Below are 14,639 nucleotides of genomic sequence, written 5' to 3' on the forward strand. Positions count from 1 at the left end.
AAAATCGTTTTGTTCGAATTATTAGAAAGTCTGAAAGACGGGCGCCTTCGCAAGTTCAAATGTAACACACACAATGCGCGTTCAATCGTTCGTGAACCGAATGAATAAGGTACCGGGCTCACACTGTGACTACACAAAAACTGGACGAAACAAAGTTACACATGTAATGGCGTAAGATGTGCTTCAACACCTGTTTAAGTAAATTATTAGCTAATGTGACATGATACGTAAACGTACTTTCTGTTAATTTTGTTGCAGTGTCCTGGGAACGCTTTTCCAATGTGCGGTTACTATCCAAACACCACTATGGGGTTTCCCAATCATTTCGAGTCCCAGGGCGTTGGTCTGTATTTTGTATTCCTGACAAAATTACTGACGTAACCGTCATGACAGTAGAGAAGAAAATACACTGTGGGACGTAACCGTTGAGCGTATACATACGGCTACCTGGAAAAAGGATGAGAAAACGGAGGTCAAAATTAAGGAAGCACGCAATGCACGAAAATGAAGCATGCGTAGGCTGCAAAGGAACAAGTAATACGTTTATTCCATGCTGAAAAAAAAGAAGAAAGAGAACACAACATTTCGGCCGTGGAGCTTGACCTGAAGAAGGCTCCACGGCCGAAACGTTGTGTTCTCTTTCTTCTTCTTTTTCCAGCATGGAATAAACCTATTACTTGTTCCAATGAAGCGTTTATACGAGCTCATTTCAACTCCTGTTATGGAGATCGTTCGTTGTCTTCGCGGGTAACCGTCGAAGCGGATCGGCGCCACCCCGTTAAGCAACAACGTTGCAGGCCAAGATGAGCAACGAGTGCTCGTTCGTGAAGGGAAGAAAAATGCATTTTTTTTGTTGTCCCGAGAAGGGTTTTTTTCACGCCACGAATCTCTCAACGTCGGCTGCGGTTGCGTCTCGTCTCGTCTCGTCTCTAGGGGGCAGCGTCGACACCTTCAGGGTATCCGTGCGGAAAACGTGGCTTGGCTGAACAACACTGCCCGCCCAGATGCCGTGCAATGTGCGAGCCCCCCATTCTGCCCCCGGTGAAGCACAAAGATCTCGCAACGTAGCGTGACGTCACTCGGGGGGGGTACTATAGCAAACGAGGAATATTTCCTGACAGGGCTGTCGGCGGAGAGCGTAGTGGAGAGGTATGTACGTGACACAAGCTTCATATTTTAAATATAATATAGGTGTGAGCAATGGAAATACCGGGGCGGCTCACCTTCAGATCGCGTTTAAACCAGCGCCTCTCCACCGTGAGATGGCTTTGTGCAAAACAAAGGCACTGAAACAAAGAGCGCCGGTATTGTTCAAGAAAGGCGACAGAAAATGCTGCTGAATGCAAGTTTTTTTTGGGGGGGGAGGGGGTTATATATTTGCTAAATGGTTGCGACACATGGGCTTTTAATTGTGCAAAATACACAGCACCACGGATTAAAAGCAGGGCGCTGCGATGGGGCTAGTAACGTGTGATGTGGCATCTTCAGAATGACTTTCAAATAATAATCGCGAATATAAAAGTTATCTTTTTTTTTTTTTAGTTCTGATCCGCCCGTCGCTGTACGAGTACGGAGTGTTTTACACTTTTTTATGAACGCGGACAGTGAAAACATGCTCCTCAGATGGATGGGTTCATTAAAAAAACCGTTTCTCACCAGACCATAGGCGATCTTATCACCCTTCCCCCCACCCTCAAAGAGTCCAGATGATTTTGCTTTCCCTTATCCTGTATCGATCAATCGTCAGTGCATTTTCTTATTTTTAAAGCAACTTAATGGAAGCGGTGTAATATCACGTGTGTGTGTTTCTAGTCCTGCAGCGTACACTCTCGGGCTGCTCTGTAATCAGATTTCTGCTCTGTGTTACTCGGCTTTCGCGGGTATGGCTGCTAAGGTCTTATCTTCAAATGTAGTTTGGCGGCAAAAATCGAGCATGCGCTTATTTTTTTTTTCCTCCTACAACAAAAAAGAAAAAAAAAACACCGGAGAGGGTGGGCGCTTCTGGTGTTTGACTTGATGAGGGTGACTCGAAAATCGGAGACCCGTCATTAAAAGAAACTGCTTGCGTCTGCGTGTACAGTTGGCTTCAGCGGTTATAACCGGTTGTTGTTGTTGTTGTTGTTGTTTTGTTGTTCAGTGATCTGACAGCCGAGGGACAGAAAAAATTAGGGCAAGGGGTAAGAAACACCACGTTTCTCTTCGGGTGCTGCGGAATGGTTGCTGACAATAGATTCCTTCCGGCTACTTTGAAAAGCAGCCCAAAAGATGCTGGGTCAAACGAGTTCAATTTCGTTTTCATTTTCTTTGAAAGGGTTTATATTATTAGGTGCACAGCAAGTCCGTAAATCTGGTTCCCAGTGTAGTGTGTCATTCTTCATGCTGGTCGTTTGAAGAACAATAGATCACGTCTATCGTCCACATACAGCATCTCCTGGATTTGCCCAGATTAATGCCCGAAGTCTGCAGGCCGGCTCGTTGTCAGGGCAACCGGGACGCTGTTTGGACCGGGCGTCAAATAACGCCTCCCCGCTGGTCGTTTAAAAATGAACATTTCTGAGGGGATAATTATGTTGGAAACCCCCACGTGTTCCTTTTTTTTTGTTTTAATCCTGAGAGAAAGAGAACTACTGAATAGGCGAAGCTATAGAGCATGCTAGGTACAGTTACCTTGGTCTGGCTGTCAATGACGGGGGTGTTTGAGGATAATGTGCTTGCCAGATTGTAACATTTGGGGAATAATAAGTGAAACTAGCAATACATTTGTAATCAAACAGGTTAAACTAGCCGGCGTTTTAAGCCAGGCTGTCCAAAACGGTGAATCGGTCTTGAGCGTTAACGCAAAGGCGCAGGTCCTCCAGGCCGGTAGAGGGAGCTGGAGTGATGCGTTGAAAAAGCGCAGCGCCCTCCCATTGGTCTCCATACTACCGAGTGGGCCAATCACGGCGCACGGAATTCTTCTAAGTACCGTCGTGCGCCGAATGACGTACAGCGTCTCTGAAGACTCTCCCGTCCAGCACAGCGACCCCTGCGGCCTTCCAGGCGTGTGGGGAGCCTGTGCGTGAATGACGCGCCTCTCCTCCAATCAGGGCACGACCGTGTGCTGCGCGGCAACGAATTAAAAGACGAGTGGCTCGAAGGTGGGCGGGACTGTTTATACTGCCTCTTTCTTCTGGGTGGTTCTACCTGCGAGAGGAGTCGTGGAAAAAGTTTTAAAAATTATTAACCTTATTTAGATTATTATATTGCGGATATGTTAAGGAAAACACTGAACGGCAGCGCAGTAACTAAGGAACACCCCTTTTCTTTCAGGAACAATACGTCCTGTTTTTATTTTATTAGGACAAATTGTTACAATACGTTATGTAATATGTCTGCGAACATTAAAATACATATTCAGAGCACATTTTGAAACATTATTTTCAAATTGTTCTTTTCTGGGGTGTCACGTCTTGTAGTATTTTTGCCGCATTTTCTTTGAATTCGGGCCAGACCCATTTTTGGAGATTGTGTAGCGAGTGTTTTTTTGTTTTTCTAAACTTCAATGTACTGTTAAAACTCCAAACATTTGGACTATTCAGATTTTGCAGTTCTTTAATATTGTAAGGTCAGTGAATGATGGAACACGTAATTTCACGCATTTTTTTTCTTTTTTTTGTGGCGGTTTATTGAAGGTTATCCGAGCGTTTACATTGGACAAGTCACTGTAGATTCAATTAGTCTCTAGTTTCTTTGGAAGCTACTTGAGTTACCAACCAACTCCGTGGACTATGGAAGTAACTTGTTGTTCAAGTAGCGATAGGATGTACATGAATGAAAAACTGTTTTGCATATTTTCAAAATGTACCTGAATTGTTGGTTGCTTTTTCTATACAAATACTTTATTTTTCTTAGATGGTGGAAGGATGGAAGGATGAATAAGCCATCCAAGCAAATTCGGCCTACCTTTGGCTATGCATCAATAAGATGTGAAAACCGTATGTATTAGGCACTGTGAAATACCTTGTGATTTATTTTGTTGTTTTCTCATTTAGGTTAATAATTTTGTATGATTTCCTTCTGCTGTTTCTTGCAGTTTTGTAATTAAACCATGGTTTAGACAAATGTGATTTAAACTATTTTTTACCACCTTTTAGAAATCTACAGCAGTGTGACTTTCATTTGTTAGCATCTCCTTAAAGACACTGAATGGTGCCGTTGTTTCTGAACAGGAAACATATTTTTTTTTAGAAGGAGGTGTTAAAAGGCTTGAGATACATTTAGAGCAGCCTCACCCAACATGTGGCCCTCCCCATCCTCTTCACTGCACTGTTTTGATACAGCCAGCTCCTTAATTGCTATATTGATCCTGCTACTAACCAATTACACTATTAAGGAGATGGAGCAAATTATGCAATGAGGGGGATTGAAGGGGGTGCATGCTAAGCTCGGTGAATTAGAGGTCTGAATTCTCATTTGCAGAGTAAATTAACATAGTGTATTGCTCAAAGGATCTTAAAGTGCTGCACATATAGCAGGGCCCCTTTATCTGTCACTGAAAAAAAAACACTGACCTGGGTGATGCAAGTGCAGTTCTGCAAAACCAGCCCCACTACACAAATGAGGTGCAGAAGTGAGGAGTTGCTTCATCAGTTGGAGGGGATAGCTGAATTTCATGGAGCTGAAATTAGCTGTGATGTTTAGTTCAGTTACACGTACCTATGAATGATACCATGACATCTTTACTGACCACATCTAGTCAGGATTTCTGTTTATTTTTATCATCTGAAGGACAGGGTCATTGCATTGTAAATGATGGTCTGGGAAGAAAAGCATCACCTACTGGTCCAGAAACGCCACTTCCAGCAGCTGCCTGGTTTTCTTCAGAGCTCACCCATCCCACTCCTGACCAGATCTAGCCTGTCTAGCTTTTGAGATCTGACAAGATCAGGCTACATGGGGTTAAATCTGCGTTGTGCCTATTATACAAAGCTTGTTTCCATAAAATATATTCTGTAAAATCTTGCATTAAAATGAGCTAAAAGTAGAGAATATACTTTTACCACAAAAAAGTGCCTGCCACGCTCGTCAGCTTTTTAGATGTGGCATGTGAATATGCAGGTTACTTGGGGATGATATCGTAGACTATGTGGTTTCTTTCATGATGCCGTGTCGGGGTAATTCCACAGATCCAGTCCCTGGTCCATCAGAATTAACAATTTGTGCAACATAGGGTTCAGAATATCCCAATTCCACTTTTGTCACCATGTACCAAAAGCCCCCTGGATTCCAGGTTGTAAATAGAATTGAAAGTCCTACAGGTAGCAAGCAGAGCTGTCACTTGGGTGATAAACTGTGTCTGTGGTGGCTGGAGTTTGTCACTTAAAATGCCGCTTTGTGCATGTGTGTTTTAAAGGCTGGGGAAGATGGCAGTGAATGTTCGTCTCACATCTGATGCCGGAGACAAATATGATCGCGTTGAGCTCTTGGCATGGCTCAACGATTCCCTCCAGACAAAATTCACAAAGGTCGAACAGATCTGCTCAGGTAAAGGCGCCACATCATTTCTGATTTTTACATTTGTCCATTTAGTTTCTTATTCACTTTTCAGGGCTGAGGCCAATATTTGATCAAAGTTAACAAACATGCTACCTATTTGTTATCTGTGGAACAAGTCTAATAATATTTTAAGCTAGCGCATGTGCAAATTCCATGAAGCAGTGGTGGTAGAAATGCTTTTAAAATGTATACAGAAAGAAGATTCTTGATTACTATAATCAAATATTATCATATTTTCATATTTTTATGATCTGCAGGTGCTGCCTACTGCCAGCTCATGGACTGGCTTTTTCCAGGCTCTATGGATTTAAACAAAATCAAGTTTCAGGCCCAGGAGGAATTGGAGTTCATCCACAATTACAATCTTCTACAAAAAAGCTTCAGGAAAACTGGTGTGACCAAAGTATGTTGTGTTTTGAGATAGCAAACGATTCTGTGTTTTCTCCGTAATAATTTTAAGGTTTGAAAATGAATATTACATGATATAGGGTGTATAAACATAACAGGATAATCATGGGATATTCTGTTTATCAATAAATTCTGGAGGCTTTGCTCAGTTTTTCTACAAATTCCAACAACATACATATATTTTAGAGTATAATTATTCCTTACACTCTTAATAAGCACCAGTCATTGAAATTTCAAACTAAAGTGTGTAACATGACTGTAATTGTTTTTCTTTTACCCTTATTTTTACCACAGGTAATTCCTGTGGATGAGCTAGTGAAGGGAGCCTTTCAAATCAATTTCCAGTTTTTGAAGTGGTTCAAGAAATTCTTTGATGCCAATTTCTATGGACAAATTTACAACGCGTTAACAGCCCGAGAAGGTCAGATTGTACTGCCAGTGACGGAGAAGCCTGTATCTCCACCAAACACAAAGTCCCCCAACAGTTTCACCCATGCAGGTAAGGGGCTACATTCATCTTGTCCTGCAAAGAGGCAGGACAATTGAATTCTAACGTCTTCACTCTAGTAGTTAATATTAGGTATTGGCACCTTTTATGGAACAAATGTAAGTTGTCCTGATCTCATAAGAACATAAGAAAAGGTAAAACAAGGAAAGACTGTTTGGTTGTTGGTAGCCTATAAGGCTCATTCAGCTGTTCTTCAAAAGATCTCAAGTAAGTAACTCGGTAGTCTGTTGCAGTCATCCTCCACATACAAATAAAGACCTCATGTTTTCATGAGTAAAAAAATCCTTACAATTACTGTCTGTCAGAAGGTCCTAGTTTCTCTTTTAATGCCAGAGTCATCGCAACATGGGCAAACATGAAGAACCCAAGAAGGGACCGGACACGCAGTTGTTACAAGCTGTGTATTTTCAAGATGTGCCTTACATTTTTAGATGGAAAACTTTTCTTTAAGCACCTGGTATTTTATTCTTTTTAAATTCAGATGAACACTGTTGTTGAGGAATTTTGTTACTAATGTTTTTTTTTTTTAATTTGCTAGGTGGAAAAGAAAAAGTTGATTGTGACTTCGATGAGGAGTTACATGATCCAAAAACTAAACGGATAACTTTCCTTACACACTGGCAAGAGACCTTTAGCTGGGTTCGTCAGAGTAAGCTCGGAGATATTTATGCCTATTGTGAAGTCTGTGACCTCAATATCACAATTCACCATAGAGGGCAGGTGGATTTGAAACGGCACCAGAATTCAAAAAGACATTGCGAAAACCTGAAAAAAAGGAAATGCTTGACAAATAAGACGAAAGATAACGAGGACGTGTGCGGAGGGGACTCCACTACCTGTGGCGTCGCAACCCTGAAGTTCATTAAGAAGTACTGCACCAGTCTGAAAAGCTTCACCAAAGTACGTGATGGATCCAGGGTTTCCAATTGTAGAGCAAGATATATCCTGGGACTGAAACATCCAAAAGACATCGCCTCCATTTGTAGCCAGACCCCGTACTGTATTTATCTGCACCGTAACGTAGACGTGGGAGATGGTGAACAGGCGGATGTGGTGCTCGTGGGGTTCTTCGACGAGAAGGCCGGTCAAAACAAGATCAGACTCCTTGACGTCGTGCGGCCCAAAACGGAGACGGTTGCCTCCGTGTCCTCTTGCCTCGTGGAAACGCTGCAGAAATCTGGGCTCCCGGTTCTCAACCTCTCTGGTTTCCACACGGATTGTCCCCCAGAAGAGGGGGCTGCGGTCCTCTCCAGGCTAAAGGAGATGAACCCTAACGTTATTTGCGTTGGGAGCCTCTCCCACCTGGCCAGCCTCGCCTGCAGGGCTGGAGTGGCAGCTTCCTCGAAAGACGTCAGTCAGTTAATTTCCAACATTCACAGCCATTATTCCTCCTGCTCAACAGCCAATGATAACCTGAAGGAACTGTTTGCGAACATCGAGCCTTACCAAGCAGATTTGCCCACATCAACGCAGTGCCTTGCGTTCACTAATATCTTAAAGAAAATAAGTGACATTTGGCCTGACCTCATTTCATATTTTCAGTCCTGTGACCATAAGAGTGAGAAAGTAAAGCTAATCTGTGGACAGCTAGGAGACCACCAGCTGAGGGCGATGTTCCTCTTTCTGAGCCATGCCCTCGAACCCCTGTGTGCTTTCCAGAGCAAACTGGAAAAACAAAATGGTGACCTGGCCCAGCTCCTGAAGGAAGCCAGCGGCCTCCTGAGATCATACGCTGCCAGTCTTCTTCTTCCAGAGGCCGTGGTTAAATTGTTGAAGGGCCATGACTCCAAAGTCTTGGAAAATGAAAAAAACTATCTTCCAGGAACGGAGCTGAACGTCGGCGCAGAGGTGGAGGAGTACTTGACAAAAAACCAGCAGGGCCTGGGGACTGTCTGGGGCGATTTCTTCAAGGATGTCTCTTTGTTCTACGCCTCCGTGACCGCACAGATTATGCGGAATCTCCCCCTGAATGACACGCTACTCAGAAACATTTCCATTCTTTTAAATCCCTCCTGCAAACTGAAGATCACAGGCAAAGTGGTAGCAGATCTTGCCACACACCTGGGCCTCTGTAAAAGACCTGAAGAAACCACTCAGCTGATTGATGAATTTCTGGAGTATCAGCTCTTGGAAAATGATGAAGCCCAGGTGCTGCCTCCATCCCCCCTGCAGCACTGGAGTGCTGTCTTAAAGACAGCCTTATCTGGAACTAATGAGCAGATGTCCATTTTCCGAAAACTAATCTTGACCTTGCTGTCATTACCATACCCCAGCATGGAAGCAACAAAGGCTTTCAGTCAGGTATGAAACAAGTTCGTGGGGTTTCATTATGCAGCTTGGTCTGGTCTTATTATTAACCCGAATTGGCCTTTCATTTAATTTACACACTTGGATTTGCTCTGTGTGCAACAATCATATAACTGAATTCTAACAAATGCAATGCTAGGTTAAAGGATAATACTGATTTTTGAGCAACACTGTAAAAGTTTGCCAACTCTGTGCTGCAAGCCAGTGCAATCAATAAGCAAAGGGCTATCATTTGTCTTAATGAAATGTATAAAGTATAACTTTAGGTCAGGTAAGATTAAAAGCTAATGGTTTTAACACCGAAACAAATGACCGTCAATCTTCTTTCACATAGTCTTATAGTCTTTATTACTGAAAAGACTAAAATAACCTTGTAAACATTCCTTTTCCTGTTAGACATCTTAATTCTGAACCTCAGTTTAAAGCTCGGGTTTAATCATGCAGCTCTTCTGTCAAGCATCTGGACTGTAACATCACAGTAGTCGCAGGTTTCTGAAACCTTCATACCGTGTAAATCAAAGTGGAGCTGGCCGTGCATCTGAGGCTTCTTTTGCAAGAAATTAAGTCTTTCGCAAGATATTGATAATTTTAAACAGATGTCTGATATTTTTCTTCTTTCTTACCTTTTCATGGAAATAATAACATTTTACGTTCCCACAAGGGTAAGCACATAAAACATGTAATTCAGTGGTTTGGCATCCATGCAGGAAGCGTGCCCTTAGAGATGTTTTTGGATTTAGGCATTCTCTGTTCTCCTCCTTGATCTCCATTATACTCTGAAACTTTTCATTTTATTCGCACCTGTTTGTACAATTATTTTGCATTCTGATTCTTATTTCAACTGTGAACCTTCCCCCCTCCCCACTTAGGCGTTTGAGAACGGGGATGTCTCTCTCCTTGATGAGACGGTGACCGAGAATGAGCTGGATGACACCAGGGACTCAGACTTGACCGCAGGGAATGAGGATGTCATCTTAGTGGAAGATGGCCATCTGTCTCCAGAGACCACAAAGCATCCTAAGCACTGCAACAGCTCTGCAGGCAAGCCTTAATTTCAGTTTTCTCAGATTTTTTTCCCTAAGGTCCCATCGGCAATATATAAGTGATCTTGGAAACCATCCCCAAAAAGGTTATAATTTAGTCCAGCCTAGTAAACCCAGACTAGTTGGTTGGGAATAATACATAAACAAATAATTGAAATGTTTCAGTTACATTATCTAGCTGCACAGTGAGTAGTGGGACTTAATTTGTTACTATCCCATCATGCACTTTTTCAAATATGCAAACATGGAGGCTGTCCCCACATAAAATGCCAGGCTTGTCTGCATGAATATCATGACCTGGGAATCCAACACTTTCTCGTTTAAATGCAAGGGTTTCTGGATTGTTTTTTAAAATGGGAATTTAATATGAATACAATCAAAGTGAAGTTAAACCTAATAGAACAAAGTAAAAAAAGTAATTAAAAAATTCTCAGATGTTTAGATGCCGTAGCTCTGTGTATGAGTACTTGCAAAGTCCAGGCTCCACACATAAGTGAGCATTTTGGGATGTCACAGTGTACACAAAAAATACAGGTTTGCATGCATCCGGTTTTCCTGATGTAGACTTGAATACCACTGTGAATGCTCTGTAGTGTGGATGCAAACTGTATTTAGTACTTTTAAGATGGATTAAATGTGTAGATGGAGCCAAGGACATGAGATGACATCTGTCACTTACTGTGGTGAGAAACTGGAGTTGAGGGTTTGCGGAGTTCACAAAGTATTTTTGGTTAAGTGCTGCCTTTACAGCATTTCAGAAGTGACCCCATTAAATTAAACTTTTCTTGGCAGTAGATAAGGAAATGTTAACTTTAAACAGTACCGGAAAAAGATGTTTAGCTTCATTTTACTGCCCCCCCACCCACAAAGTCCAGGTTTTAATGAATTAAAATCATGACTTTTGATCGGAGCCCGAAATTAAAATCCTAACCTGGAATTATTTTCTTCAAACCGCATACATTTTGGTGCTTCTGAGTGGCTCAGCCAAGTAAGCGCCTTTGGGCTGAACTCGAACACTGGCGGGTGGAGCCTGGGTCATGTCACTAGCCGACTGTGACTGGGATTCTCCAAGCAGTGGAGCTCTTTGCCACTGAGGGGAGGTTGGGTTTCATCTCGCAGAGCTCTTCAGGCCTCCTAGCAGTGCCGCAGGGCAGCGACATGCCTCTTCTCCTGCATTGGACTGCGTTGCCTGGGATGTGATCAAAGACAAGTGGCTCAAAGGAGGAAGTTACAGGAATCTGCCTATACATTCCTCATTTCTCCCCGTGCACAGTTACAGGGTTTGTAGTTGAGGCGAAACACCAAATCTGGCGTTGCCAGATCGGGTGACTATGTCACGGGGAAAAAAGAACTTAATGAACTCAAGCAATTTTCTCAGCCCAAAGACGGTAAACAAGACTGTTGATGTAAATTGTTCCTCCCTGTGCACAGTGCACAAAAAGTGTCTGTGTTTTGATTTTAATCTTGCCACGTTTTTATGCATGCAGGAGGACACAGCTGACATCTGCTGAAATGCTGTACAAGGCATAGAAGGTGGTTGGTTTTTCTCTGTGTTGAGTGACTGGTCAGGCAGGGTGAGAACTGATGCTCAGTTCTTGAATCAATTGGCCACTTTCCTTTGCCAACTCCCCTGCCACCGTAGGCTCACTGCATCCAAGGTTATGTTGCACCTAGTGGCTGAATAAGGAAGATGCCTCCTCCAAGATGAAAAAGATGCAAAGTGTGCAGTCAAACAGAACAGAAAGAGACCTAATGGCCACTTGCTAAGTTTGAAGTTAAAAGCATATTAGCCATTGTCTTTTTTCAATTCTGTTTGTGTTTTGCAGATGTGATTGATCTTACCCAGATGAAACCCTGTGCTGTGCTGTTGAAAAAGATCAACTGTAAGGGAGGAATCAGAAATCCCAACATTCATTCTCTAAATTCTTAGTTTACTGCAGTGGCTTGTCTAGAAAGAAAGGTGGAAAGGGCACGTCCCAGATAATCTTCGGATATATTCAAATATATTCGAAAACCTACATAAGGTTTAGTGTAGTATATTTAGTGGTGGAAATGGGCCAGAATGACCCAGAATGCTGTGGTAGGCGTGACAGTTTAAATGGGATTGCATTACATTCATAGAAAAGTTCTACAATCTCTCCTTGGCTCCACCACTGCCTTGGCCAGAATGGCCCCTGTAATCAGCCAGCCAATGGGAGATGGAGATGGTGCAGTCACCTGAACCATAGTAGAGGTTTGTTGTGCACAGTGAGCTGAATTTACCATCAGGGAGGACTAATTATTTTTCAACTGTTAACTGTTATGCATTGAGATGGATGACATCATCTGTTAAAGAAATAATAATACTAACCAGACCTAAGATCAAGACTAAGGCACTGAGGTGAAGCTGCAGGATCCGATTGTGATGGTGATAAACTGATGTTTGTGTGTCCATGCACGACTGCTATAGCGCTCTGCGGTGAACATTCTGGGTTTTCCCATTCAACACTTGCTTCCTTTTTCTGTAAAGAACACAAATGAAAGAGGTCTTTTGCGCATTTCGTGGCTGTAATAACTGTGTTTGCTGCTTTGACTGAGCTCCAAGTGCTGTTTACTGATTTGCGTCCGCACATTATGTTCTCGGAGGCAGGGTTCTTGTAATTGATGACTTTTAAGTACTTCTGTGGTTTCTGCTTAGCGCTTTGTAGAGCGATCTTCCGAAATAAAGGGGCAGTGCGTCCTGGTCAAATGTAGGACTTATCAAAATAATGAGTCCTTTTTATACTCTGGTAATGCTCCATCACACTACACAGTGTTTTGTTTTTACTAGAATTTTAACTTGGGTAGCAAGAAGCGACGATGTTCTCATTTTTATTGGAGAATCTTGGAACTCTGAAACAATCTATGTAGCATTAAGTAAGTTGGCGTGTGCGTCAGAATGAAAGCTGAGTTTTAGTATAGCCCATTCATCCAGACCTGTAATGGTAATTTTAATTTAAACAGCATATACCGCTCTTTGTTGGTGATGGGTATATGAAATAGTCAGTAACTACTGAGTTCTACCTGGTTACGGTCTCAATATTCATACAACTTTAAGTCCAGCAAACCTCTAATATCAAGAAGACATGCAAGCATTTTAGTCCAGTACTCCTAAACATGTTAAGTAGGCCGTAGTACCCCAAATTTAGCTTATAGAGTTTTATTAATATGTATTTATTACAGGAAAAGGAAGCATGTGAAGCATACGTACTGGGGATGCTTTCTCTAAATAAAATTGTGCTGTAGTTACTCTGGTAATTTCTTTTTCATTTCCACCACTGGATATATGTAGGTGGTTTATTTCCTAGTTATCTGTCAGTGGGATGTGCATTATTTCCTGGTTTTGCTTGCTTAAAAGGTGTACAACAACTGTATAGGCAGTGACGCGTTTGAATTTTGCAAAGAATGTTAGTGTTAGTGCATTTTATGTTTTGCACACTGTCTAATTTATGTAATGTTATGTAATTTGTTTTCTGACTGCGTGATCTACAGTTAACTTATAAAGAAGACCTCAATGATCTCTTCCTTTTTATTATTTTCTTCAATATTCGGTATAGATGAATCCATTAAATATTCAATTCTGCTGATTGCTTTTCATTCCACATTCTTTGAACAAAAAGCTGTCTCTCCTTTAATGAAAAAATCCAATATTCCAGAGGCAGTTTGGATTAAAAAATGATTTTGTGTCTTATGTGTCTGAATGATATTAATGGCATCTGCATTAATGTTTGTGAGAAACATTCACATTAATTTAAAATGTTTTTTTTAATTCTTAGATTTAAAATGTTTTTTATATGAACAGACACTAATCATAGACTTGAGACCTTGTGTCTGCTTTTGTGCAAATTCTGCATTCTCTGCTTTCTCTGTAGGTTACCTTCCCTGAATTTCTTTGCACATATTAATAGACCTAAATAGTTTTAAATTTTGGAATCTGGTGGTAATTTCTCTATGACCCTGAAATAGAAGAAGCAGATACAAAATGGATGGGTGGGAGAATGGATGGTTATGTTCACACTCGCTAATTTAGAATCACTTGTTGTGAATCACTTAGGGATGACATTCACTGTGATTCAGGGGCAAATCACACTTTGATCTGCAAGTGTGCTGTTGTCAAAGCCATTTTATTACAGAAGCAAAGGGTTAAATAGAAACACTTTTTAAAGCGCAGTTCATACATAAACCACATGCTTACTTCAAACGCATTTGACATTGATCGGCCCCGTTCAGCATGTGTTCGGTGGTCCATTTACCTAAATGTTTTGTGGAAAAATGGCTTTGAGAATGTGGCTTGTACACTTACACCTAGCTCTGGTGTTCAGCTGATTGGGTTTTGTTCCATTCCAGGTACAAGTGTGGACAACAAGAATGAAGTTTTTATTGAAGATGACATTGTTTGGTCTAGTTCATGTCAAGAGGTAATACCCCATTTGTTAATGTTTTGGTCATGCCTTTCTGTTTTTTTTTTCAAGAAAAAGTGGCAGCAAGAGGTTTATAATCGAAGGCGAGCCAGTGTCTAGCATTGCATCTAAGTCTGCCTATGATGATGCATGAGATCACAACTGAGCAGTCAGTATAATCAGGCAGTTTATTAATGTGAACTTATCTGGCGGTATACAGGACAACTTACAAAGTTTATATCAACCCCGTTTCTTTCTGTAACAATACTGGTATCCATAAATACATCCAGCTTTTCAGGAGTAATTTGCATGAAGTTCCTTATCTAAGGGTGCGGTAGCAGGGATTCTTTTCAGGGATTTGACTGCATTAACTTCAAGTCCGGGGATCAGAACCCTAACCACTGCTCTACACTTTTAATT

General features: G+C 41.7%; 1 protein-coding gene across 1 annotated transcript in view; it reads left to right on the forward strand.

Annotated features, from left to right (window-relative positions):
• Window positions 1-732: 732 nt before the first annotated feature.
• Window positions 733-14,639, forward strand: part of LOC102682940 (uncharacterized) — a 28,182-nt gene continuing 14,275 nt past the window's right edge. The window contains exons 1-8 of the mRNA XM_069179401.1: window positions 733-1,149; window positions 5,393-5,523; window positions 5,793-5,938; window positions 6,238-6,442; window positions 6,990-8,752; window positions 9,628-9,799; window positions 11,628-11,684; window positions 14,167-14,237. Coding sequence (XP_069035502.1) covers window positions 5,403-5,523; window positions 5,793-5,938; window positions 6,238-6,442; window positions 6,990-8,752; window positions 9,628-9,799; window positions 11,628-11,684; window positions 14,167-14,237 — 2,535 coding nt within the window. The 5' untranslated portion in view covers window positions 733-1,149; window positions 5,393-5,402. The remainder of the gene's footprint in view (window positions 1,150-5,392; window positions 5,524-5,792; window positions 5,939-6,237; window positions 6,443-6,989; window positions 8,753-9,627; window positions 9,800-11,627; window positions 11,685-14,166; window positions 14,238-14,639) is intronic.

Source organism: Lepisosteus oculatus, chromosome 16 (assembly GCF_040954835.1).
Source record: "Lepisosteus oculatus isolate fLepOcu1 chromosome 16, fLepOcu1.hap2, whole genome shotgun sequence".
Lineage (NCBI taxonomy): Eukaryota > Metazoa > Chordata > Actinopteri > Semionotiformes > Lepisosteidae > Lepisosteus > Lepisosteus oculatus.